This window comes from Pleurodeles waltl, chromosome 2_2 (assembly GCF_031143425.1).
Source record: "Pleurodeles waltl isolate 20211129_DDA chromosome 2_2, aPleWal1.hap1.20221129, whole genome shotgun sequence".
In the NCBI taxonomy this organism is placed as follows: Eukaryota; Metazoa; Chordata; class Amphibia; order Caudata; family Salamandridae; genus Pleurodeles; species Pleurodeles waltl.
This window is the reverse complement of record NC_090439.1, coordinates 1,128,657,731-1,128,684,714: the sequence shown is the minus strand read 5'-3', so window position 1 is coordinate 1,128,684,714 and position 26,984 is coordinate 1,128,657,731. Positions and strand designations below refer to the sequence as shown.

General features: G+C 44.5%; 1 protein-coding gene across 2 annotated transcripts in view; it reads left to right on the top strand.

Annotated features, from left to right (window-relative positions):
* The window catches only part of LOC138282933 (probable flap endonuclease 1 homolog), an 86,224-nt gene extending 59,720 nt beyond the window's left edge, over nt 1-26,504 (top strand). The window contains exons 7-12 of one of the 2 annotated variants that reach the window (XM_069220993.1): nt 6,404-6,540; nt 16,873-16,933; nt 17,746-17,877; nt 20,135-20,286; nt 22,880-23,021; nt 23,578-26,504. In XM_069220993.1, coding sequence (XP_069077094.1) covers nt 6,404-6,540; nt 16,873-16,933; nt 17,746-17,877; nt 20,135-20,286; nt 22,880-23,021; nt 23,578-23,664 — 711 coding nt within the window. In that variant the 3' untranslated portion in view covers nt 23,665-26,504. The remainder of the gene's footprint in view (nt 1-6,403; nt 6,541-16,872; nt 16,934-17,745; nt 17,878-20,134; nt 20,287-22,879; nt 23,022-23,577) is intronic. The other variant, XM_069220994.1, reaches the window with a different exon arrangement.
* Nucleotides 26,505-26,984: the final 480 nt, after the last annotated feature.

Sequence of the window (26,984 nt, the reverse complement as noted above, 5' to 3'; positions counted from 1 at the left end):
GGAATTACTGCATCAATGTATTCTCCCACCGAACACTATTTGTGTCAGAAGTGATTGCCGAAGTGTTATCTGAGCCTGTTGCTCTACTTAGCTTCAAAGCTGCAGTGGTGTCTTTAATATGTTTCATTGAGAGTACATAGACTGTTTCATCATCAGTGCAGTGGGGCTGGGGAGTCAGATTACATTGCAGGAGTCTTATATGTCACCTAAGGGGATAGTCCACATACCTTCTGCAATACTACACAGGAGTACACCTGGATAGCAGGTAATAATTCACCAAGCTGAAGGTGTCAGGCATTGCCTGCTGTGAGAAAGTATTGTAGCTATAAACTAACATGTTCTCTTTGTGTTGCTGTACGCAACCCCTGCCCTCAGTACGATTAAGCAGGCTGGCTGGATCTTATCAGTGATGGGTGATAATTGGGATGCTTTGCCTTTTGCAATCAGACAGGAAGAGGACCATGGATTATTAGGCATCCTTAAAAAAACACTGTTGCAGAAACATGTTAGTTTGAACATGATGTGAGCTGGTCATGTGCACATACCTGCTGTTCATCTGTGCTGATGCCGTATGGCTCCTCACCAGGTACTTAATATTCATATGGTATCAACAAAATGTGTGGCACATAGCACTTAACCATACCAAGTCATTTTTGTTTCTTAATGTAGAGGTGTGAGCATGTAAGTAACTTATTTTGCATTGTGCAGAGAAGTGGCAGCCTGAGATATTTTGTTTCTTTGTGTAGAGGTGAGTCGTTTTCCCTTTCTGGAGCTGTGATAATATCAGTGAGTCATTTTCCCTTTCTGGAGCTGTGATAATATCAGTGGGTCCTTTTCTCTTCCTAGAGGTGTGATAATATCAGTGAGTCATTTTCTCTTTCTGGAGCTGTGAGAATATCAGTGAGTCCTTTTCTCGTTCTGGAGCTGTGACAATATCACTGAGTCCTTTTCTCTTCCTAGAGATCTGATAATATCAGTGAGTCCTTTTCTCTTCCTAGAGGTGTGATAATATCAGTGAGTCCTTTTCTCTTCCTAGAGGTGTGATAATATCAGTGAGTCATTTTCTCTTTCTGGAGCTGTGATAATATCAGTGAGTCCTTTTCTCTTCCTAGAGGTGTGATAATATCAGTGAGTCCTTTTCTCTTCCTAGAGGTGTGATAATATCAGTGAGTCATTTTCTCTTTCTGGAGCTGTGATAATATCAGTGAGTCCTTTTCTCTTCCTAGAGATCTGATAATATCAGTGAGTCCTTTTCTCTTCCTAGAGGTGTGATAATATCAGTGATTCCTTTTCCCTTTCTGGAGCTGTGACAATATCAGTGAGTCCTCTTCCCTTTCTGGAGCTGTGACAATATCAGTGAGTCCTTTTCTCTTCCTAGAGGTGTGATAATATCAGTGAGTCATTTTCTCTTTCTGGAGCTGTGATAATATCAGTGAGTCCTTTTCTCTTTCTGGAGCTTTGACAATATCAGTGAGTCCTTTTCCTTTTCTGGAGCTGTGACAATATCAGTGAGTCCTCTTTTCTTTCTGGAGCTGTGACAATATCAGTGAGTCCTTTTCTCTTCCTAGAGGTGTGATAATATCAGTGAGTCCTTTTCTCTCCCTAGAGGTGTGATAATATCAGTGGGTCCTTTTCTCTCCCTAGAGGTATGATAATATCAGTGATTCCTTTTCTCTTTCTGGAGCTGTGACAATATCAGTGAGTCCTTTTCACTTCCTAGAGGTGTGATAATATCAGTGGGTCCTTTTCTCTTCTTAGAGGTGTGATAATATCAGTGAGTCCTTTTCTCTTCCTGGAGCTGTGACAATATCACAGAGTCCTTTCTCTTCCTAGAGGTCTGATAATATCAGTGAGTCCTTTTCTCTTTCTGGAGCTGTGACAATATCAGTGAGTCCTTTTCTCTTTTCCTGGAGCTGTGACAATATCAGTGAGTCCTTTTCTCTTTCTGGAGAAGTGACAATATCAGTAAGTCCTTTTCTCTTCCTAGAGGTGTGATAATATCAGTGAGTCCTTTTCTCTTCCTAGAGGTGTGATAATATCAGTGAGTCCTTTTCTCTTTCTGGAGCTGTGATAATATCAGTGAGTCCTTTTCTCTTACTAGAGGTGTGATAATATCAGTGAGTCCTTTTCTCTTTCTGGAGCTGTGACAATATCAGTGAGTCCTTTTCTCTTCCTAGAGGTGTGATAATATCAGTGGGTCCTTTTCTCTTCCTAGAGGTGTGATAATATCAGTGAGTCCTTTTCTCTTCCTAGAGGTGTGATAATATCAGTGAGTCATTTTCTCTTTCTGGACCTGTGATAATATCAGTGAGTCCTTTTCTCTTCCTAGAGGTGTGATAATATCAGACAGTCCTTTTCTCTTCCTACAGGTGTGATAATATCAGTGAGTCCTTTTCTCTTTCTGGAGCTGTGACAATATCAGTGAGTACTTTTCCCTTTCTGGAGCTGTTACAATATCAGTGAGTCCTCTTCCCTTTCTGGAGCTGTGACAATATCAGTGAGTCCTTTTCTCTTCCTAGAGGTGTGATAATATCAGTGAGTCCCTTTCTCTCCCTAGAGGTGTGATAATATCAGTGAGTCCTTTTCTCTTTCTGGAGCTGTGACAATATCAGTGAGTCCTTTTCTCTTCCTAGAGGTGTGATGATATCAGTGAGTCCTTTTCTCTCCCTAGAGGTGTGATAATATCAGTGAGTCCTTTTCTCTTTCCGGAGCTGTGACAATATCAGTGAGTCCTTTTCTCTTCCTAGAGGTGTGATAATATCAGTGGGTCCTTTTCTCTTCCTAGAGGTGTGATAATATCAGTGAGTCCTTTTCTCTTTCTGGAGCTGTGACAATATCAGTGAGTCCTTTTCTCTTTCTGGAGCTGTGACAATATCAGTGAGTCCTTTCTCTTCCTAGAGGTCTGATAATATCAGTGAGTCCTTTTCTCTTTCTGGAGCTGTGACAATATCAGTGAGTCCTTTTCTCTTTTTCTGGACTTGTGACAATATCAGTGAGTCCTTTTCTCTTTCTGGAGCAGTGACAATATCAGTGAGTCATTTTTGTCTTTCTAGAGGTGTGATAATATCAGTGAGTCATTTTCTCTTCCTAGAGGTGTGATAATATCAGTGAGTCCTTTTCTCTTCCTAGAGGTGTGATAATATCAGTGAGTGGATTTCTATTTCTGGAGCCTTGATAATATCAGTGAGTCGTTTTCTCTTTCTGGAGCTGTGATAATATCAGTGAGTCCTTTTCTCTTACTAGAGGTGTGATAATATCAGTGAGTCGTTTTCTCTTCCTAGAGGTGTGATAATATCAGTGAGTCCTTTTCTCTTTCTGGAGCTGTAATAATATCAGTGAATCATTTTCTCTTTCCGGAGCTGTGACAATATTAGGGAGTCCTTTTCTCTTCCTAGAGGTGTGATAATATCAGTGAGTCATTTTCTGCTTCCGGAGCAGTGACAATATCAGTGAGTCCTTTTCCCTTCTTAGAGGTGTGATAATATCAGTGAGTCCTTTTCTATTTCTGGAGCTGTAATAATATCAGTGAGTCATTTTCTCTTTCTGGAGCTGTTTAAATACCAGCGAGTTCTTTTCTGTTTCCGGAGCTGTGACAATATCAGGGAGTCCTTTTCTCTTCCTAGAGGTGTGATAATATCAGTGAGTCATTTTCTCTTTCTGGAGCTGTGATAATATCAGTGAGTCCTTTTCTTTTCCTAGAGGTGTGATAATATCAGGGAGTCCTTTTCTCTTCCTAGAGGTGTGATAATATCAGTGAGTCATTTTCTCTTTCTGGAGCTGTGATAATATCAGTGAGTCCTTTTCTCTTCCTAGAGGTGTGATAATATCAGTGAGTACTTTTCTCTTACTAGAGGTGTGATAATATCAGTGAGTCATGTTCTCTTTCTGGAGCTGTGATAATATCAGTGAGTCCTTTTCTCTTCCTAGAGATCTGATAATATCAGCCAGTCCTTTTCTGTTTCCGGAGCTGTGACAATATCAGGGAGTCCTTTTCTCTTCCTAGAGGTGTGATAATATCAATGAGTCCTTTTCTCTTTCTGGAGCTGTGATAATATAAGTGAGTCCTTTTCTCTTCCTAGAGGTGTGATAATATCAGTGAGTACTTTTCTCTTACTAGAGGTGTGATAATATCAGTGAGTCCTTTTCTCTTCCTAGAGGTGTGATAATATCAGTGAGTCCTTTTCTCTTTCTGGAGCTGTAATAATATCAGTGAATCATTTTCTCTTTCCGGAGCTGTGACAATATTAGGGAGTCCTTTTCTCTTCCTAGAGGTGTGATAATATCAGTGAGTCATTTTCTGCTTCCGGAGCAGTGACAATATCAGTGAGTCCTTTTCCCTTCTTAGAGGTGTGATAATATCAGTGAGTCCTTTTCTATTTCTGGAGCTGTAATAATATCAGTGAGTCATTTTCTCTTTCTGGAGCTGTTTAAATACCAGCGAGTTCTTTTCTGTTTCCGGAGCTGTGACAATATCAGGGAGTCCTTTTCTCTTCCTAGAGGTGTGATAATATCAGTGAGTCATTTTCTCTTTCTGGAGCTGTGATAATATCAGTGAGTCCTTTTCTTTTCCTAGAGGTGTGATAATATCAGGGAGTCCTTTTCTCTTCCTAGAGGTGTGATAATATCAGTGAGTCATTTTCTCTTTCTGGAGCTGTGATAATATCAGTGAGTCCTTTTCTCTTCCTAGAGGTGTGATAATATCAGTGAGTACTTTTCTCTTACTAGAGGTGTGATAATATCAGTGAGTCATGTTCTCTTTCTGGAGCTGTGATAATATCAGTGAGTCCTTTTCTCTTCCTAGAGATCTGATAATATCAGCCAGTCCTTTTCTGTTTCCGGAGCTGTGACAATATCAGGGAGTCCTTTTCTCTTCCTAGAGGTGTGATAATATCAATGAGTCCTTTTCTCTTTCTGGAGCTGTGATAATATAAGTGAGTCCTTTTCTCTTCCTAGAGGTGTGATAATATCAGTGAGTACTTTTCTCTTACTAGAGGTGTGATAATATCAGTGAGTCCTTTTCTCTTCCTAGAGGTGTGATAATATCAGTGAGTCCTTTTCTGTTTCTGGAGCTGTAATAATATCAGTGAATCATTTTCTCTTTCCGGAGCTGTGACAATATTAGGGAGTCCTTTTCTCTTCCTAGAGGTGTGATAATATCAGTGAGTCATTTTCTGCTTCCGGAGCAGTGACAATATCAGTGAGTCCTTTTCCCTTCTTAGAGGTGTGATAATATCAGTGAGTCCTTTTCTATTTCTGGAGCTGTAATAATATCAGTGAGTCATTTTCTCTTTCTGGAGCTGTTTAAATACCAGCGAGTTCTTTTCTGTTTCCGGAGCTGTGACAATATCAGGGAGTCCTTTTCTCTTCCTAGAGGTGTGATAATATCAGTGAGTCATTTTCTCTTTCTGGAGCTGTGATAATATCAGTGAGTCCTTTTCTTTTCCTAGAGGTGTGATAATATCAGGGAGTCCTTTTCTCTTCCTAGAGATCTGATAATATCAGCCAGTCCTTTTCTGTTTCCGGAGCTGTGACAATATCAGGGAGTCCTTTTCTCTTCCTAGAGGTGTAATAATATCAGTAAGTACTGAGAATAGTGCAGAAACTTGGAGGCCCAACTTTCTTCCTTCTTACCCAAAGTGCCTTTAGGTGTTTATGGAAAACTCCTTAGCACTCCTTAGGGGTTGGGCCAACACCTCCGCATCCATAGTATTTGCAGACTGGCCTGCATTTTATTCATACTAGGTCCTGGACCACAATTTTCCCAGGACTGAACCCTATGAGCCCTGAGAAAGCCCCCGCCATACCGGCACTGAAAGGGGAGAAACTTGTGTTGGCTGTTAAAACCTAGTATGGATAAAATGCTAGTCATTCTGCAAATACTATGTATACAATAAAAGGATATAAAACACAAGCTCTTTTGTGGAAGTGGATCTTTCTTCTTTTCAGTGTCTAAAACTGCGATTTTGAGACCAAGGAAAGATAATCAACAGGAAAACAACACACTCAGCGCAATACAAACCATATCAGTAGATCCTTTTCTTTTTCTAGAGAGTAATAACATCAGTGAGCCATATTCTCTTTATAGAGATGTAGCAATATCAGTGAGCCCTTCTCTTTTTCTAGAGGTGCGATGATACCAGGGATACCCCAAATCTTTGTGCGCCCAAATGGGTTAGGATGAGCCCTTGCTTCTGCCTGCAGCATTTAAAATTAGGACACATGCTTGCTTCAGGCTGCATCAGTCCAGCCCTAGCTACATCCCTCTGTCCCACTGAGCAGATGCTCATGCTAGTTATGTAAGTGTGATATCCGAGATCCTGTTATTCCTTAGTGTCCAGGGAAGCCCCTTCCAAAGGACTCTATTTTCATACCAACCCTGCATTTCTTTGATTTTGTTCCTCAGGCCCCAGGTGAGGCTGAAGCAACCTGCGCTGCCCTTGTCGCATCTGGCAGAGCCTGGTGCACGGTCACTGAAGACATGGACGCCCTGCCTTTCGGAAGCACACGACTGGTGCGACACCTGACTGCCGGCAAAAAGGGGTGAGTTTGGGGCAGGGGTGAGGATGCAAAGCCACTTGATCCAATTACATTACTCTTCCAATAGGCTTGGATTTTAATTCTATATTTTTGTGTATATATTCATTCATTTAGCAGCATTGTAAAGGTACACAAATGTAACATTGCATTCACTACAAAGCATTGTAAGGAAAATTAGAGCCCAAAAATGTGGAAAAGGCCCAAATAAATACAAGATGATGTACACCTGTACGACACAACCCTATAGCTGATCTTATGACGGCAAGTAATGAGGTGACTGACTATCTGAAGAGTTCAGTCTTTAGGAGTTTTCTGAACCACAGATGATTAACATCCGCTCTTTGGCTGGGATTCAAGGCATGCCAGAATGTTGTTGGCACACCCAGAGACCTGCTTCTGTCATTTGGGGGTTTGTTGACTGACGAGGTTCATTTTCGTGATTGAGGATTCCTAGCAGGAATTTAGGCCCATATTTATACTTTTTTAGCGCCGCGCAATTGTATTTTGTGAGTTTGCGCCGCTTTTACGTCAAAAAGCGGCGCAAATGCGGCGCTAAAAAAGTATAAATATGGGCCTAAGTGTCCTGACAGGTTTCAAAAATAGCCACATGATTTGTTCACATGAACCATGTGGGTGGTGGAAAGGGTTTTTAAGTGGCCCCTGGAATCCACTTGGAGTCAGTGGCTGGTTTCACACGCTCGTGCTTCCACGGAATGACGCAGTCTGCGACTGCATGATCTTGGAACCCTTTCCAATCCCTTCAAGGCCCTCATTATGAGTGGCCCAGGATGTTGGTCTGATTTCCCCCGCCCCCAGAGTTACCAATACTGGGGCTCCGAGGGTTGAGAAAATCTAGTCCATTATGAGTGGACCCCTCCGGGTCCTCTAAGAAATGAGGCTTTAGCAGAAGATTTGGTAATTCCTGGTCCAATTCCTACAATAATTTAAAAACATTTTCCCAGACTTTTACAAAGACACTTTGTAACACAGCTGTTTTCTGCAGCCAAAATAAAAGTAAAAATCATGTAATCCTCATGGAGCTGGTAACTGTTGTTACCGGGCACATCGGAATTCAGAGAGCACTCGTAATAAAGTTATATAGGTCAAATTTCATTAATCTAGGCTTCCCATTTCTAGGGCCCTTGCAAACTCAACTCATTTACTAGGTTTCATTAATGTAAGCTCTCACAGTATACTGAAATGACTGCATCAAATATTAGAACATTAGAATGTTGGTTCCATAGGCCGGGGGCTTCAACATTCCAAAGTTTTGTTTTAATGTTTCTTTCTTTTTAATTTAGAACATTCTACCCTCAGTGTGTGGAAAGTTCTATTACCCTCATAGCCTTCTGCCTCGGGCTATACCGGTTGTTAAAAGCCCTCTCCCTCGTTATGTGCCCTTGCCCGGCTAGGGCCAACACCTTGGGTTCTGGGCCTTTAACAACCAGTATCTCCCTTGGCAGTGGGCTACAAGGCTATATTATACATAGATTTCTTATTTTGTGACATGTGCTTGATAGTTGTGGTCAGGCCCACCTAACTCCAAGCTATCTGTTTTAGTGCCATTCGGGTAAAGGGAGTTTTCTTCATTCTGTGAAATATTTGTTCTGGTCATTCTGTAATGTGAGTATGACTCTTAGACCCTCATTATGATTGGCAGAAATCCACCTGGAGTGATAAATCCAGATGGAATTATGCACCTACAATTACAAGTGTCTTTAGGCCTGGAAACACTGTACCTATCTAATCAGCTGCAAGGGCTGACGACATCAGCACAGCCAGGCCTCTTGCCTTACCCTTGTAGCAGAACCCTGAAAATAGGCATTGCTCCCACAGACACGCCGAAGCCTACCATAAGACCCTTGTCCCTTTATCCGCGCCCCCACTGGCCCTTTCTGCCACCTCTGAGCAGGCGGAAAATGTCATATTTCTTGTTCTCAGAATGAGGGAAAAATACAAATGAAGGACGAGGTATTTCTGGGGTCATGCAGTTATTCCCTACTCCATTGAGAACATCTGTGACTACGGGAATTTGGTGTAGGGATACCGGCTGGCATTTGGGATTCCGGCCCATCTCCCCCATCCCTCCACATCAGATCTTGTAATAATGGCCTTAGATTTATTGCCAAACTGAGTTTGGTTTTGGGTCTCTTCAAAGTACATTTGCAGTGAATGATGCTCTTGTATTTGATGCCAGTGGGAGCATTTAAATGTTCAACAGTAGGGATAAGACAGAAGGCTCCATGGTACACTGCGAAGCAGTCTTCATATTGACAATTCTCCTGTTCTGATGTGCACTTGTTGACTCTTCTCCTGGAGGAAGAAACGAATCAATTGCAAGGCTGTACAATATACCACAGCCCATTAGTTGAGTCTCTTGGAAAATATCTCATGGTCCACAGGATAATATGTGGCAGAGCGATCAAACCAGAAATAAACCAACTTGTTCCTTTTGTTAACAATGAAGTGAATATCTTGCACAATGTAAGCACCTGTGGTTTCTATTCCCTGCACAAGGCTGCACTTGTGTTCTTGTATTTGTTCTGGTTCTCTTTTTTCATGATTTTCCTGATGAAAGGTAGGCAAAGGTCAGCTTTGCGCGGAATCCTATAATCCGGCAAAAGTGAGTGCCTAACAAGGACATGTGCAGGGCAGCGTAGTTTGTGAACTGTGAAATCTTGACACCTATGTTTAAATCCTTATTTCACTAAGCGGTGCAACAGTGTGACCCTCGGCAAGTCACATCATTTCCTTGTGCTTCGGTTCCATCATCTGCAATTGGAAGTGAGACGGTAAGTGGTGGGTGTGAGAGGAGGGCGTTGACAGTGAAGGGGACGATCAGGGAAAGGGCGCAGTGAGAAGAAGAAGGCTGTGAGATGTGGTTAAAAGTGTAATCTAGAAGTAAGTGATGGGAAATTAAGGAGATGCAAAGAGAGAAGAGCCTTAAAGTCTTAAGAGGGGAACAGAAAGAGTGCATAGCAGGATAGGAGAGTCTTGGTGCCACAATAACCACGTGGCAAAGAACTGATCTAAGAGGCGCCAGCCTGAGCGAATCAAGGACCTTCGAGGAATGTGGTATTGAACTGTTAAACCTACATCCACCAAAATACCCATATGTGTTACTGCTGCACGAGCCTCCTAGGCTGCACGCGTGCGTCCTGAGAGGGGCGTGGGGCGCTACCCAGGACTGGCTCCCTACCTCATCAAAAGCTGCAAACTCCCTGGAGGCTTTATGTGCTCACAACTCAAGAAATGTATAACACGTGAGAAGAAACAACGATACTGATGGTTGGAGCCAGACAGAGAATCTCCAGCGTGGCACCTGCAAGGATTATTCCTAGCCAATAGCGCTCAGATCACTCCCAATCCCTGAAACCCATGATGGAGTCGAAGCTCACAATCATATCATGGAATGTTGCAGGCCAGAAGACAATGGTTACCAGCAAAGCGGCGGAGGCATTTCTGAATAGAAGCAACTTAATGTGTCTACAAGAAACATGGGAAGTGGCTCCCACAGTCTTACAAGACTACTATGAGCTTTTTAAGCCGGCAAGACGTGTAAACCTTTTTGGCTGGCCATCGGGAGGTTTTCCAATTTTCATTAAGCAAACTACCAAGATCACCGTTGTACCCTTCAAGCAACCCTCCCTGGCTTTGCAAGTGGCAATAATCTCTGGGCTAACAATTTGTCATAAAAAGCTTTCTTTACTCCTGATAAACTTTTATCACAACACACAGAAGTCTCAGAAACTCTGCCCAACCACCGACCTCAGCAACCGCCTTGAAGCCATTCTTATGAATCACGAGTCACATGAAGTTCTGTTGACTGGTGACTTTACCATCAGGGATTTGGGAAACACCACCACCGGCATTTCAAATGTCACAGAACAAGAAAAAATAAATGATCTTCTAAATACTTTCAAACTAATTTCAACCGAACAAGCACTCAAAGCTAAATTTTCCCATTACCAGTATCCCTCTTCTTTCAAAGGAATCTCAACAATTGACTATATTTTTCTGACCGAATCTCTAGTGAATCATTTTATCAATTTTGAGACCCTCATCAGGTGTGAAAGCGATCACATTCCTCTGATCCTAACTGTGACTCTAGGAGCCCCAGCTGCGGCCAAGCATCACGTAGTAGGGTCCTCCACATGCGTCAAAGCAACACATTTAGTGAGGAGGATTAAATGGAGGACCATGGACACCTCAACGGTGTAGGAAAGTACCATCTTGCCTGGCATGTTACCCCCATTTTTCACTGTATATATGTTGTTTTAGTTGTATGTGTCACTAGGACCCTGTTCACCAGGGCCCCAGTGCTCATAAGTGTGCCTGAATGTGTTACCTGTGTAGTGACTAACTGTCTCACTGAGGCTCTGCTAATCAGAACCTCAGTGGTTATGCTCTCTCATTTCTTTCAAATTGTCACTAACAGGCTAGTGACCAATTTCACCAATTCACATTGGCATACTGGAACACCCTTATAATTCCCTAGTATATGGTACTGAGGTACCCAGGGTATTGGGGTTCCAGGAGATCCCTATGGGCTGCAGCATTTCTTTTGCCACCCATAGGGAGCTCTGACAATTCTTACACAGGCCTGCCATTGCAGCCTGAGTGAAATAACGTCCACGTTATTTCACAGCCATTTTACACTGCACTTAAGTAACTTATAAGTCACCTATATGTCTAACCTTTACCTGGTAAAGGTTGGGTGCTAAGTTACTTAGTGTGTGGGCACCCTGGCACTAGCCAAGGTGCCCCCACATGGTTCAGGGCAAATTCCCCAGACTTTGTGAGTGCGGGGACACCATTACACGTGTGCACTACATATAGGTCACTACCTATGTGTAGCTTCACAATGGTAACTCCGAATATGGCCATGTAACATGTCTAAGATCATGGAATTGCCCCACCAATGCCATCCTGGTATTGGGGAGATAATCCCATGATTCCCCGGGTCTCTAGCACAGACCCGGGTACTGCCAAACTGCCTTTTCAGGGGTTTCACTGCAGCTGCTGCTGCTCCCAACCCCTCAGACAGGTTTCTGCCCTCCTGGGGTCCAGCCAGGCTTGGCCCAGGAAGGCAGAACAAAGGACTTCCTCAGAGAGAGGGTGTTACACCCTCTCCCTTTGGAATAAGGTGTTAAGGCAGGGGAGGAGTAGCCTCCCCCAGCCTCTGGAAATGCTTTCATGGGCACAGATGGTGCCCATTTCTGCATAAGCCAGTCTACACCGGTTCAGGGACCCCTCAGCCCTGCTCTGGCGCGAAACTGGACAAAGGAAAGGGGAGTGACCACTCCCCTGACCTGCACCTCCCCTGGGAGGTGCCCAGAGCTCCTCCAGTGTGCTCCAGACCTCTGCCATCTTGGAAACAGAGGTGCTGCTGGCACACTGGACTGCTCTGAGTGGCCAGGGCCAGCAGGTGACGTCAGAGACTCCTTCTGATAGGCTCCTTCAGGTGTTGCTAGCCTATCCTCTCTCCTAAGTAGCCAAACCCTCTTTTCTGGCTATTTAGGGTCTCTGCTTTGGGGAATTCCTTAGATAACGAATGCAAGAGCTCATCAGAGTTCCTCTGCATCTCTCTCTTCACCTTCTGCCAAGGAATCGACTGCTGACCGCGCTGAAAGCCTGCAAAACTGCAACAAAGTAGCAACGACGACTACTGCGACACTGTAACGCTGATCCAGCCGCCTTCTCGACTGTTTTCCTGGTGGTGCATGCTGTGGGGGTAGTCTGCCTCCTCTCTGCACTAGAAGCTCAGAAGAAATCTCCTGTGGGTCGAAGGAATCTTCCCCCTGCAACCGCAGGCACCAAAGAACTGCATCACCGGTCCTCTGGGTCTCCTCTCAGCACGACGAGCGAGGTCCCTTGAACTCAGCAACTCTGTCCAAGTGACTTCCACAGTCCAGTGACTCTTCAGTCCAAGTTTGGTGGAGGTAATTCCTTGCCTCCCCACGCCAGACTGCATTGCTGGGAACCGCGTGTTTTGCAGCTACTCCGGCTACTGTGCACTCCACAAAGATTTCCTTTGTGCACAGCCAAGCCTGGGTCCACGGCACTCTAACCTGCATTGCACGACCTCCTGAGTTGTCCTCCGGCGGCGTGGGACTCTCTTGTGCAACTTCGGGTGAGCACTGTTTCACTCCACTTCGTAGTGCCTGTTCCGGCACTTCTGCAGGTGCTGCCTGCTTCTGAGAGGGCTCCTTGTCTTGCTGGGCGCCCCCTCTGTCCCCTGACGCAGACATCCTGGTCCCTCCTGGGCCACAGCAGCATCCAAAAACCCTAACCGCGAGCTTTGCAGCTAGCAAGGCTTGTTTGCGGTCTTTCGGCGGGAAAACACTTCTGCACGACTCTTCACGACGTGGGACATCCATCCTCCAAAGGGGAAGTTTCTATCCCTTGTCGTTCCTGCAGAATCCTCAGCTTCTACTGTCCAGTAGCAGCTTCTTTGCACCCACAGCTGGCATTTCCTGGGCATCTGCCCACTCTCGACTTGATCGTGACTTTTGGACTTGGTCCCCTTCTTCCACAGGTACTCTAGTCTGGAAATCCATTGTTGTTGCATTGTTGGTGTTGGTCTTTCCTGCAGAGTTCCCCTATCACGACTTCTGTGCTCTTTGGGGAACTTCAGTGCACTTTGCACTCACTTTTCAGGGTCTTGGAGTGGGCTATTTTTCTAACCCTCACTGTTTTCTTACAGTTCCAGCGACCCTCTACAAGGTCACATAGGTTTGGGGTCAATTCGTGGTTCGCATTCCACTTTTGGAGTATATGGTTTGTGTTGCCCCTATCCCATTGTGTCCCCATTGCATCCTATTGTAACTATACATTGTTTGCACTGTTTTCTATTACTATACTGCATATTTTTGGTATTGTGTACATATATCTTGTGTATATTTGCTATCCTCATACTGAGGGTACTCACTGAGATACTTTGGCATATTGTCATAAAAATAAAGTACCTTTATTTTTAGTATATCTGTGTATTGTGTTTTCTTATGATATTGTGCATATGACACTAGTGGTACTGTAGGAGCTTCACTCGTCTCCTAGTTCAGCCTAAGCTGCTCTGCTAAGCTACCATTATCTATCAGCCTAAGCTGCTAGACACCCTATACACTAATAAGGGATAACTGGGCCTGGTGCAAGGTATAAGTACCCCTTGGTACCCACTACAAACCAGTCCAGCCTCCTACAAACGGTGACCAACTGGCTCAGCAAGATGATTATGGACTTCATACTAGTTGGGGAGACATGTTAAAACTGCACTGGAGATCATCAAACTGCGGAAAGAATATAACAAACTAGCGTGGGAAGCAAAGAAAGCCTCAGAAGAAAAGGAATGGCTAAAGATACATAATTTGCCCCAGGAAAGAAGCCTAGCCAAGATTAAAAGCCCAGATCCCAACCAGGGACAACGGGTCTTGGAAGGAGTTTGGGTGAGCTACGTAGCAGCGTTATATTCTGGCCACCCAACCGCATCAGTCCACACAGATAAACGGGGGTTTGTAGACCAGCCCACATGGAGCCAGCTGGATTTCACAACTCTGGCAAGGTCAGCAATATCGTCGTGCCAATGAAAAATGACGGGGCACTCGGACCCAATGGTCTACCTGCTGGAATACTTAAATGCACCTCGGAGGATTGGGTAGTGGTACTAACTCCCTTTTTCAACCAAGCCTTCCCTCCACTCAAATTCCAGACGTATGGAGGGGCTCTATTCTGTGCCCCATTTTTAAAAACGGGGACCAAACAAAGCCATCTCACTACCGCCTCATTGCCCCATTAGATCTGGAGACTTATGCTCGATTACTACTCAAGCAATTAGGGGCCTGGCTCCTGGACAATGATACTCCTCCATCCTTCAGACAGGCTTCCATGCAGCAGCTTCAGCCATGGACAACATCAAAGTAGACCGCCGTACGCTATGGACCAAGTTTACTATGTGGGGCATTCCCTCAAACCTCCTAGGTGCTATAATCACTCTTTACGCAGACACATGTATTCACGTAAAAACTGGGCCACACACTGTTACCTCCAAAATTACCACCAAAGGCGGTCTGAAACTAGGCTGCATTCTTGCACCTCTGCTTTTACACCTTTACACAGCAGACATAGGTAAAGCTTTGGCGAAAAGCTGTTTGCCCCTCCATGATTAGGCCATTTGACGTTGCTTATTCTTCAATACGCAGATGACATTGTAAAATGAATCACACCAAAATTGGCTTGCAGCGAGCAATGAGTAGCCTCCACGCATATAACGAAAAGAACTACCTAACAGCAGATCAGGACAAGACCAAAGTAGTCATCTTTGGGCGTCAAAAGAACAAGAAGTCTCACTTGGCATGGGACCTACGATTATGAAAATGGCATCTAAGTATAATTATTTGGTTCAGAGATACCTGCAGCCCTTCGGCTTATACTGGCTCCCTGAAAAAGAAAGCTGCGGACATTGCATACGGTCTTGCCTGCCTCTATAAGAAATTAAAAAGCCCTTCTGCTGCCTCAATACTCAAAGTCACAAAGGCTCCCCCTCTTCCAGCTCTACACTGTGGGCACCCGGCCTTCTCTGGTGCTTGTGAGCCCGGCCTGGAGCTTGCCCAGCCCCCTGGTTACAAGAAAATATTTCAATTGCCAGAGGATCCTTGTAGATCTCAAATCCGCCTGGAATTCGGCCTGGCAAATCAAGAGTTAACACGTGAGTCCAACACCCTGAGATACTATCTGCGGAGACTGAAGGCGCCTGGGAACTCACTCAAGGCTTGTCTGAAGGACACCTCTGAGAGCCCAGGGAGCCCATGGCATCAGGAACTACAAAGGCCAATGCCATCACTTCAAATTGATGTTTCAGCGTTAACACTGAACTCTACTCCCTTTTTGACCTGGAAAAAGTAATTAACAGATATTGCATCTAATTTCTTCCCAGCAAGATACTGATTCCTTAAAGACCTCAGACGTTCTACTCCCGCTGAAGTCTTTATACTTGGCCGGGAGATCCCAGCCCTACCTCTCCGGAGCTATCAACAGTCCTGTGTGCAGAGACATCATGTACATGCAAGTGCTTGACCTGCCAAAAGCAGACTTTAACTCGGCATGGGTCATCCCAGGCAGTGAGGGACATGCAGACTGTGTTACTTTACACGAGAAGCATGGATGCACCTTCTGTGCTGCTGCCTCTCCCTTGATGCCATCAGGAGGTCTTTACTGAAACCAACATTCCTGACGAAGGGGGCTCGCACTTGCCAGAGGGCCTCGTCGATATGTTTCCCTCAAACTGACGTAACAGCCTTTTCAAGGTGTGCCAAACACGTCTGCGAACACAGAGCCCACCTCGGACCTCGAACCAGGGGCTTACACTACACCCAAAAGTTTGTAATCGATTATAGCATCCAGAAACGCGGAATGTTTAGCTTGCCTGGTTTAGGGGCGACCTACTGCACGCAGCACTTTAGATGCTAGTCAGGCCTACATTTAGTAAGCTGTGCGCTTGTACTTAACCACCCAGTCCTCGGATTTAACTTGCTCCCTTAGCTTTTAGCATTTTAAATGATTGCACGACCCCAAATCCGTTCTTGGGTGCTTACGATACACTTTGTGGTTTTAGAAATATTTGTAGGTGGTATTTTTTTAATATGTAGTTTTATAATGATTTATTTTAAAAAACTTTTTTTTAATAGTTTTTATTAACTAAACAATAAAATTGACATTGACTTCACGCGAGAAGAAGCAAGAATATAAGGGGGCAGCACAGAGCGTGTAATGAGGTAAACAAGATACTATTAGAGGGGAGAAGAGACTGAGTGGAGTATGAAGAGAGCAGAGTGAGGGCAGGGGGGATGCATTTGTAAGGGAGGTGAGCAGGGAAGACAGTAGACTATGAAAGTGAAGCAGGAGTATCACAGAAGAGAGCAGTAACACTGGGGGATCTGGGATGCAGGTGGTGTGGAGGCTGCAAGAAGGGGGCGGGGCTCACTGCTGGGGGATGGACTGTGGAGCAGCTGGAAACCAAGAGAGGAAGACTGTCAAAGGGATCAGACAAAGTGAAATAGAAGAGCAAGAATGCTGTAAGGTGGGGGGGAGGCACATCATAAGAGATCAGACAGGGAGAGCCCAGGAGATGAGCAGGGAGACAGCAAACGGGTAATTTGAAATAGTAAGGCAGTAGCGGGAAGGCTGTGAGATGCCGTCAGGCTGAGGGGGACTAGAGGAAGGTTAAAAGAGGAGGCAGCGAGACCGCAAGGAACGACCAGGTGGACTGTAATTGGGAGGGCAGGTGCAATGAAAAAGAGTAAAGGATAGACATTTACTGTTGAAACATATTTCTTACAGTGAAATTGAAGAATATTCTCTGCCTATAATTTTGGAGAAGCTGAAGCTGAACCGAAGACAGGTAAGCGTGTCGCCGTCAGTCTAAATGGGTGAAATTTCAGTGAAAGGTAATGTAGCCAGGAAGCAGACAGTGATGGGTTTGCAGTGTGTTACTGTGGACAGGGTTGTTAGATGGGTAGCTATGCTTGTGGTTAGTTTGTCAGTCGCGGAACGTATCCAGGCGTTTATCAGAAGGAGTAAAATCTCAGTGATCAGTAAATTTACCAGTCATGAAAGCACATCTGACAGTGAAAAACAGATTAATAGCTCTGACACATACATGCACATATCTCTTGCACCAAATAGCCAGTCAAAGGCTGGTATTAAGACATAAATGTCTACACAGCCTCAGCCAGCTCTGCCTCTGGAGACCAGGGGAGTTCAACCCCAGGCTCCGTGTCGCAGTGACAGTGATAGGGTTGGGTGACCATCAATGGATTCCCCTGCCAGAGACCTCCATGCAAGGCTTGTTGGCCCTTATCAGGAAAAAACATTCAATTGCCCAGACATGGATGGCGAAACCTCCCCGCAACTCAGCATTTTTTTATCAGTTTCTGAAAAAAAGTTACAATGATGGATTTTCTTTCAGAAAAACAAAAAGAATGTTGAGCTGGGTCACAATACCTGCACCCCCTTAGTGTTCTAAGCTTCCTTCAGTGTATCTGACGCGTTAGAGGAGCCATAATAGAATTAAAGCACACTGCAGATCATAAGAGTGGATATGTACATCCCTTATCTGTAACCTCCCCTGAATCTGTTATCATTGAGGGAATCATTTCTCCTTTCCACCCTCAAGGTATCACTCTCCTTTTGCTGTCTCCCTCCCTTGTGCAGTTCGTGGACCTGTGTATCCTGCTGGGCTGTGACTATACTGGCAAAATCCAAGGTCTGGGCCCCAAGAAGGCACTGAACCTGCTCCAGAAGCATGGAAGTATTGAGGGAATCATGCAGCACACCAACAAGCAGGTACAAAACACACTCCCCTTTGGATGTACACGTGCAGGCATGGAAAACGAATAAGCCATCCTTGTGCAGTCGGCTGTCCTTAGAGTGCTTTTGAGGCAGCCCTAGCGCTGGTGTGTAGGAAGAGGCATTATCGGACAATGATGACCCAGTGATACTCCTTATCCACAACCATACGATGGAACATCAGCCTGGGCTCCAGGGACCCGTTGTGCACGCCACATGAAGAATGATAGTGTACCATCTGTATGACAACGGCTTAAGTTCTGGGCTCGGCACCGCCACAACCAGGGACACGATTCCCCCTTGTCCACCTAATACCCTTCTTGGGACGTGGCACAGTGGGTGACCTCAAAATACAGGCTGTTAACTTTAAGAGCATGGATGCTACTCCAGCCTTAGCTCTCAACTCTGCTTCCATGGCCAGTGGAGCCTACATACAGACATTTCAATTAGGGTTTTACCCACTGGGTACTTAACTTCACACGTCGCAGTGGTCTGCAGCACCAGAAATATCATTAGATAGAATACAGTTGTTTAGGTAATAGTTGAACATTTTATTGCGTTCCACAATGCGCATTTAGCAGTGAACGGGCCACTTTCAGCAATCTTTGAATCTTTATTGAAAGCTAACCTAAAGCTTATAAGCTACTCTGACTATGATGGGGTGCACCTTAAAAGCTGTTGAGCTGTCCTTCCACCCAATCAAGCAGCACTTTTCCTCCCTGTTGACTAGGCTGTGGAGGCAATGCATCCATAACCCCATGTAGGACACTCCTTCTGCCTAGTCATGAAACTGATATTATTGTGTTGATGAACCCTAGTGACAATTGGTGTATTGTTTGCTCCAAAAAGTGAGTTCCTAATTTATCCATCACCAAGTGTTTATTACATAAGCAGAGTTGACACAAGCTCCCCCCACACTGCACTGGTCCAGATCTAACTCCTGCTGTCACCATAGACATTTGTTAAGGGAGTGGAGGAGGTGAGCTTTGTGCTCATGTACTCTGCAGTGAGAAAGGCAACAGGCATGTCAAGTTCAGCCATGGGTGATCACATCTCACCATTTGTCTTAAATATTTATAATTCCTTGGTGCCATAAGTCAGAGGTGAGAGGACAGCTTGAAGGAGAAAGACATTCTGACCTGGCTCCACACTTAGGAGCTAATGTGGGACCAGATGCATCAAGCTTTTTTTGCATTTGCAAACGGACGATTCTACAAATTGATCCGTTGGGGACCACAAGAAAGCATTTTCCAAATACCAAATCAGAATGGTATGTATTAATATCTCGCAACTGAATTCCGGTTGCAAAACTTTAATAACTGACCAACTACAAACATGTATTGGTAACCCATTTGCAAATGGAGATGGGTCCAGTGGGGACCTCTTCAGCTTTGTAAAGGTAAACAGAAAGGTTTTTTAAGAGGAGGCAGTGGTCCACAGCAGCACTACGTCTTCTTAAACAATCCAATCAAAAAATGAAAGGAATTTTCCTTTTTAAACACATCCTGGTTTCTTTAAGGAAAATGGATAGCATTTTAAAAAAGGATTGCTTTACTTAAAAACAATCACAGAGATGATGGCCTACCTCATTAATATTCATGAGGTAGGGTGATTTGATACCCACTAGAAATCACTAATTTAAATTAAAACTTTCATACATTAGTAATTGTGATTTCCACATTGTGATTCAGTAAAAATCTCAATTTGGAAATCACAGTTATTTATTTTGATGCATATAGCTTGTGGTTCTTTTGTGAGCCAGAGGCTGAAACGCAGCACCACATTGCACATACTGTGAAATCAACTTGAAAATCCACTGCTGTCATAGCCATTTTACTTTTTTTTAAAGTAACAGGGTTAGCTGACAGCATTCTCTTTTTTTACTATTATTTTGTTTCCGTGGTGGCTGTCATTTATAGAGTTGAAGCAACACGGCTCAGCCTCCCTCACCACAATACATCATGCTTGTCGGAAGGTATGTCATAGAGAGAAAGTCTTGTCTTAAACAGTAAAGTATTGTCTCCTGTCTCACCACAAGGTGCCATACTTGTCGGATGGGGGCACCTTCTCTGGCATCACATTATGTCACACTTGTAGGTGGTGTGTTACAGACTGAATGTCTTCTGTCTCACCGCAGTCCCATACACTTTGTGGAAGGTGTGTCTTTAAGTCTCTTCTTGTCTCTTTCCACATTTGTTGTACGTGAGAGGAGGTGTGCCTAAGACTGAAATCTTCTGTCCATGTTCTCCGACAGAACCTCCCTTGCCCCGACGACTGGCGCTTTGAAGAAGCCCGAGCGCTCTTCCTGCAGCCCAGTGTCATTGATGACTCACGGGTCCACCTGGAGTGGACAGAACCAGATGAGGAGAAGCTGGTCCAGTTTCTTTCACACCAGAAGCACATGAAGTAAGTGGTCTCTCTTTCTCACTTCACTTCTCTCCATCTGTCCACCACTGTCGTTCATCAAGAGAGATCGCCTCCTGCATTTTTGCTCAGAGTGGCAGATGATGCATTACTTGTACATAAGAAATGTGGATTATTCAGGAGCAAAGCAAGAAACACGCAATTTACAAGATGCTAAATCAAAGAAAGAGGATTTGCAGAACATACAAAGAACTGATTGAAGGCCTAGCCCAGAAATGTGTTAAACATGGAAGCAAGGCATGTTAACATTAGAGAGATCATGAGAGAAAGCAGACTAGGACACAGTTAGCCATTAAGGCTAATTAAATATTCTTATTTCCATGTGTGATGTCCTGAAATAGACCTTACGTAGTCCTTATCAAGGTCTGTGCTCCTATATGGTGAAAACAAACATCTGTTGAACTTTTGTTTCAGATTTAACCACTGTTTCTGTGAAATGTGGCTTCCCTGTGCTACCGAGGGACCTCTCCCTACAAGCCGTGTCTTATGACCTCTAATTGTAGTGCCACATGCGTGTTGGGGTTCTCTACTATATTCATACAACAGACGTTGTCAAATGTCTACATCTTCTAAGCTTGGTGATAAAATTGTCAATGCAAACCTTGCATCCTCTTGGTAGTTCTCCTCTGAGCTGTTGCCAATCTGTCTTTCTTCTTCTGGAGATGTGGCTTCCAGAACCCATGGTGGATTCTAGCCAATGATGTATAGTAGGGGTGTAAGATATTTGCAAAGTTAGCTTTTGAGAAGTTCTTGAATTTTTGTTTAAGCTTTTCCATGTTAGTAAAGTTATCAAACTTACAAGAAACATAAAAGTAGCAGAGGGAAACCCCTGCAACAAATAGGTTTTGTACAGAGAACACCTGCAGAACCTTCAGGAGAACTTTCCTGAAAGAACTGTTTTTGTGGCACATATTTTCAGCAAAACCTTTTTTGTCAGGGACATTTCAGCTGTAGGCAATGATTTAAAAAGTTGAAAGTAAATCTAGAAATAGCTAGTGTTAAAGAAACCCAGTGGAGGGTGGAAGTTAAATGAAAACAGGAAGACATTTTTTGTTGGTATTGATTATAGCAGTGTTTATGTAACTTTGCGTGCCACGTGCAGGCCACTTTCTGGTGTGATTGTTGTATGGTGTGTAGGGGCACTGCCAGGACTCCAGTATGGAGGAGAAGGAGGTCCACATCAACAGCTGCCTTCTTGAAACCTATGATTCAGGGGGCAGACGCACTGCACAGTGACAATCAGTGCAGCGTGCTGGATGGGAGGGAGAGGACACATCAGAAAACACCAAATTTCCTCATTGAATTCCTTTCTTCTGCTTCAAGGAAATTATATTTATTTAGAATTTTTATTCTAGCTCCGTAAGTTGAATTAAAAATAGTGAGCTGTGTATGTTTCCTTAACGCCAGCCTGCTACACTTCACTGCCTAAAAAATGAAGGAGCACAAGGGTGGGTGTGAGATAGAGGGGGCCTGGGGGACACTGGGAGGAGAGGAAAGACGGGGAGAAATCCAAGATGGAGACAAAGAAACAGAGGAGACAAGCAAACAGAGTAGAGAGATTTTGGAATTTTTAATTTTTTAAATATTTTATTTATGCTTTTCAACACATCCAAATGCAGAAAGCAATTGCACCCTCATACAGCAGATGTTGACATAATACTTGCGATTATGCGGTTCTGTCTATAGTCCATATATCCCCCTATAGAGGTCACTCCAACTCAAGCGTTTCGAATATCAAGGGCCCTTCTCTGCCCACATCTGTCCATTCCCCCCCAAACAAGCAAGGAATCACCATCCCTCCGGTTCACCAGTTTCTCTACCAATCAAGTATTGCTTATAAATGTCCCAGTACTTCGCAGGCCTACTAGCTGGGGGAAGCAGTTCGCTGTATGCATCCGTTTGCGTGTTACAATACACCATATCCCCATGCCACTTTTCCATGGTCGGCACCGGACCCCGATCCCAGCGCATTGCTATGGGATGTTTAGCTAGCAGCAGCCCGATAGCCATCAACCACCGAATCGGATTCGGTATGTCTCTGTCCCAGCCCAGCAATGCCAGGACCGGCTCACAGCTCAACCGATGCCCACCGATTCCTTCCAATTCCTCAAATACCAACCCCAAAAAACGCTGTACCCCACACAGGACCAAGACACATGAAAAAATCCTGCTTGGCCCTCTTCACATCTGGGACAAGTGGCATCCGTGCGCAGCCCATATCTATAGAGTTTAAGGGGTGTATAGTATACCCTGTTTGTATATTTAAAGTGTATCAAGCAATGTCTGCCATTCAAAGAGACCGTGCGGTTCAAAGAACAGCAGTAGTGCCACTGGTCATCCGTTAGCTGTAACCCCAAATTCCTCTGCCACTCAATTCTAGCTTTCGTCAGCTCATGTACGCGTGTCTTCTGTATGTGCGCATAGAGTCTAGACACTAAACGCCAGGGCTGGTCATCTGCAACGACCATGGAGAGGGACTGCATATCTGGGGGTGAAACTGTCTGGTTCTCATAAATGCTTTTTAGATACCTCAATAAAAAGCTTCATTTGATGACAAACTGTGTCTTGGGTGTAGGGAGGCGCGTGTCCGTAGCAGAATGGAAAACATGCGTAAGACCCAGTTAAAGAAGAGGAAGGCCCTGGAGAAGATGCCAACCCCTGAGAAAAGACAGAGGACGATGGGAGAGTTCTTCTCCGTTAAGAAGAACGTCAAATCGGTGAGTGGGGAGCAGGGCCATAGGACATAGGGGGACTTAGCAAGAAAGGCACAAACCAGGTCAAAGTGAGTGCAGGGCATGGCCGGAAGCAGTGCGTGGGTACCTCTTCACCAGGAGGTAGACCACTGCAGAAAGTATCTGACAAACCTCAGCCTGTTTGTACACCAAGAGACTGATTATACAACATTGATTGCACACATTGAGATGGGGCTCGGCTTCCTTCATTGCGAGGCGGTCTCCATTCAATAATTAGCTGAAAATAACCCACTTCATGTGAATGAGGTGATCACTTGTTCATCTTTTGAGGGTGGGGTCCATCTACCAGAGACATTGGCAGAATGTGGGGGCTAGGGAGTATAACTTTTTTTTGTATTTCTACTATTCTTTTAAAATTTCTATATCAGGTTCACTTTCCCATCTGCAAAAATAAGAGCGTTGCATACCTGTGCCACTTGAAAGCTGTGAGTGGATTTGTGGTCTGGGGCCAAAGATGAGAAAATAAAGAAATTAAGCGAGTACTGTGTGATGTGTGACCCATGTCTGCCTCTTCCTGCAGGTCTCCAAGCCACAAAGCGTTGATGTTCCGCAGATGTTTTTGGGAGAGAAGAGCCACTCACACAGTCCCCATCCTTCTGGTTCCTAGGATGACACCGCCTATGGTGAGATGCTGGAGATGGCTCAGACCACTTGAACAGAGTGGAGCACCCTACGAATAGAGGGGTACTCTTGACACCACAATGGCAGTGCCAGACAGACAGTGGTGCCCATACTGAAGCAACCCCTTGTTTACTGTAAAACGTTTATGGCACTTTTGGTCCCACAGTCACCTCTTTTATATTTAAAAGAAATGACCTCCATCTTTGAAATGGACTGCTCTTCCTGTGTTTAGCTGCTGGTCTTCAGCATATGTCAAAGTACAAGCCAGGGATGCCAAAGACCCCACAGCATCCTTTATTTGGGGTGAATGGAATTGGGCACAAAGGCACATAGCGGCGGGTGCTCTACTCAGCTGCAAAGAGGACTCTGAGGCATCCGGGCACCCTGAGATACTGCCAGATGAAAGACTTTGTACCTCACACAATCTGATGCCTTGTAGGTCTATCCCACTAGGAGTTAACAAAAAGTAACTGATGTAGTAGAAATCCTGCTGTGGGGCTAAGTTTACCAGCCCAAATATACAGGGTAGGGTTCAGATGCTTAGGAACTCTCTAAAAACAACCCTGCACAATTGCCATAAAACTGGACATCAAAATGCCTGCAGCAGCAGTGCCCAACCTCACATAACTTCCTCCATCTTACTACAACAGAAGCCAGAACATACACCCAGCCAAGCTTGAATACACTGTCCACTGGCTTATAAGGAACCTGAGACCACTTGCTACCGCGGTTACGTCCAACGCATATAGACTTGCCGAGCAGTGGGCACCCTTATCAGCAGAGGGGCAACGCAAGCAGTTTGGTTCAGCCCTCCAACCTCACTCACCAAACAAAACTACAAATCTTTAAAACTGACATACTCGCCCTACGGACTGCCCACCTCCCCAGATTACCAGAAGGCGCCAGCCACCAAAAGGTACTTCAGTGCCAACAGTAGAGCAGATTGGGTGCTGGACAAGTGACAATTAACAAATACACAAATCAAAGAACATATTTCAAATAATGGTCATATATAAATGTTTTTTTTATAACACATTTTATTGTTTTCATATTGCAATTAAAACAAAAAGAAAACAAAACTCAGGCCTACAGGGCCCTCACATGTTTAAATGTTAATCATGAAGTCTACATGCGAGAGAAGGACAAAAAATGAGGAGCAGAAGGACCGAAAGCTACAATGTGGTAAGAAACATTATTAGATCTGGGTGTCTTTCTGTATGTTCTCATGTTTCTCAGTGATGGAAACCTGCATCTCACAAGAAGGTGATTTCATCTTACTGTCTGGTGAGTTACAGGTCTTCAAACCATTGGTAATCACGCATGCAGCATAATAACATGTGAAGCTATATATGCACGTGTACAATTTTGACTACAGGAAGAATCCAAAATATGATGTGCAAGCAGCTACTGGCCAGTTTGATACATTTTTATGAGAAATCCATCTCCTGGGTACTAGACAGATTATCATGAGGCCAAGTGGCTTTCTGGGCCAGGATGTGACATCTATGGCCGTGAGAAGCGAGAAACGCCCAGGGGTTTTACGTACTCAGTGTTTCTGGACATAGAAAGGTTGCTTTCAACTTTAAACCCTTGGGTACACATCAGAGCGGTACACTCAGCTTCACAGCACTATATCTGAGTGGTTATCCTACTGGCTTGACGGATGGTGCCTCTGACCATTGCGAGCAGACACAGTCCAACGCACTTGACCCACACTGTCGTGATACAATCCGTCATAGCAGCACCATACCGTGTCATGACACATTCCATAGCACAGCAGTGTGCCATCATGCAGTCTATAGCATCAGCATCACAACCTATCCGGATACTATTGATAGAACCAGTTTCACACTCTTTCACAACACATTCCGTACCAAGAGTTCCACAGTGTGGCATAACACACACTGTGTGTTGTCTTCTAAGGATCCATTGTGCTGCGGACACATTCCTTGCTCACTTTGGGAAGTGCAGTGGTGAGAAGTCATAGCGGACCAATCCTACCCCTGGATTTCTTTTTCACACCATATATAGCCAGTGTTTTTATTGTCCAGGTTGTCAGTCTGAGATTAGTTGCTGCATGTAAAGGAAATACCACACCCCAAAATGTTGTGGGTTGGTGTTGCAACACTGATTGTCCTTCAGAGAAGTTGTTGCTTGGTTCACACAGAAAGCAACACACTATGAAGCTTCAGGGACAAAGCTACTCAACACCAGCCTGAACAAGGCTGGGCTTACTGAATGATGGCAAAAATTCTAAAAATGGTGCTGGCAGCCAACCCCTGGGCCATCGAAGCGCGCATCCCTGTTTAAATCTAATGCGGGTCTGGATTGTGTCTGGCTGGTGGCTTCTTAAAGAACTGTCCTGCTCTGAGACCTAAGTCTCACCTTGATGAAGGTGGCACTGGCTACAACATGCAAGTATCTGCTCCACACAGCCAATAAAGAATGAAGACTCCACTGATGCCAGCAAGAGGCCAGCTCCAGTTCCAACACAGCGGGCAGGCGTTTCCCTTTAATGTTTTCAAAAGATATCACATGTACTGTACTGGGGACTGTTCCTGTGTGCCAGATCTAACATGTTATGCGAAGCTTTGTGGACTAATGATAGTCATGTAAAAAGTTAGGAAGTAATTTCAATTTTGTAAACTGTTTAAAACTAAACTGTACTGTTTTCTAAATACTGTTTGTCGTTAATAAGGTACAAACCTACCTGTTGCACTTAAGACTGGGAGTGACACGCCACCGGATCGGAAAATAAATCTAGACAGCTCTTCAGAACAGTAAAAAAAATAGGCAACTAATTTCCATTAAAATTCACTTTGTGTACTTTTTTGTAATGCAATATTATTGTGGGTGTCTGGAAAACCTGGCTGGGTTTTATTAGTCAGCATTCACTGTATTCTGTGCATTATTTTCCGCAGGTGAATGCTACTCATGAAACATTATGGCCTGTAAATATATATGTACTCCAGCCTCCTATCTCTTCAAACACATATACATGGGTAGTTGACCCAAAGCAAACCCTTGTTTTACCTCAGTGTGTCCAACTTACAATGAAGAACCTGGTGCCGCAGGACTAGCGCTGACCACAAACTCCGACTACGGCCAAACAGGCACGACTACGACAACCATTGCAGCTGAGGCTCTCAAGAACCAGGAACAAATTCTTTGGGAATTGAGGTGGGGGAAGGGACCTTTTTCCTGAAACAGTGGTTATTTTGAGGTTGCATAGTTAGGTAAGAGTTGAAGTTGCACACTGAGAATCTGGTAGATGAATCACAAGTAGAGAATATTCCACAAGGGATT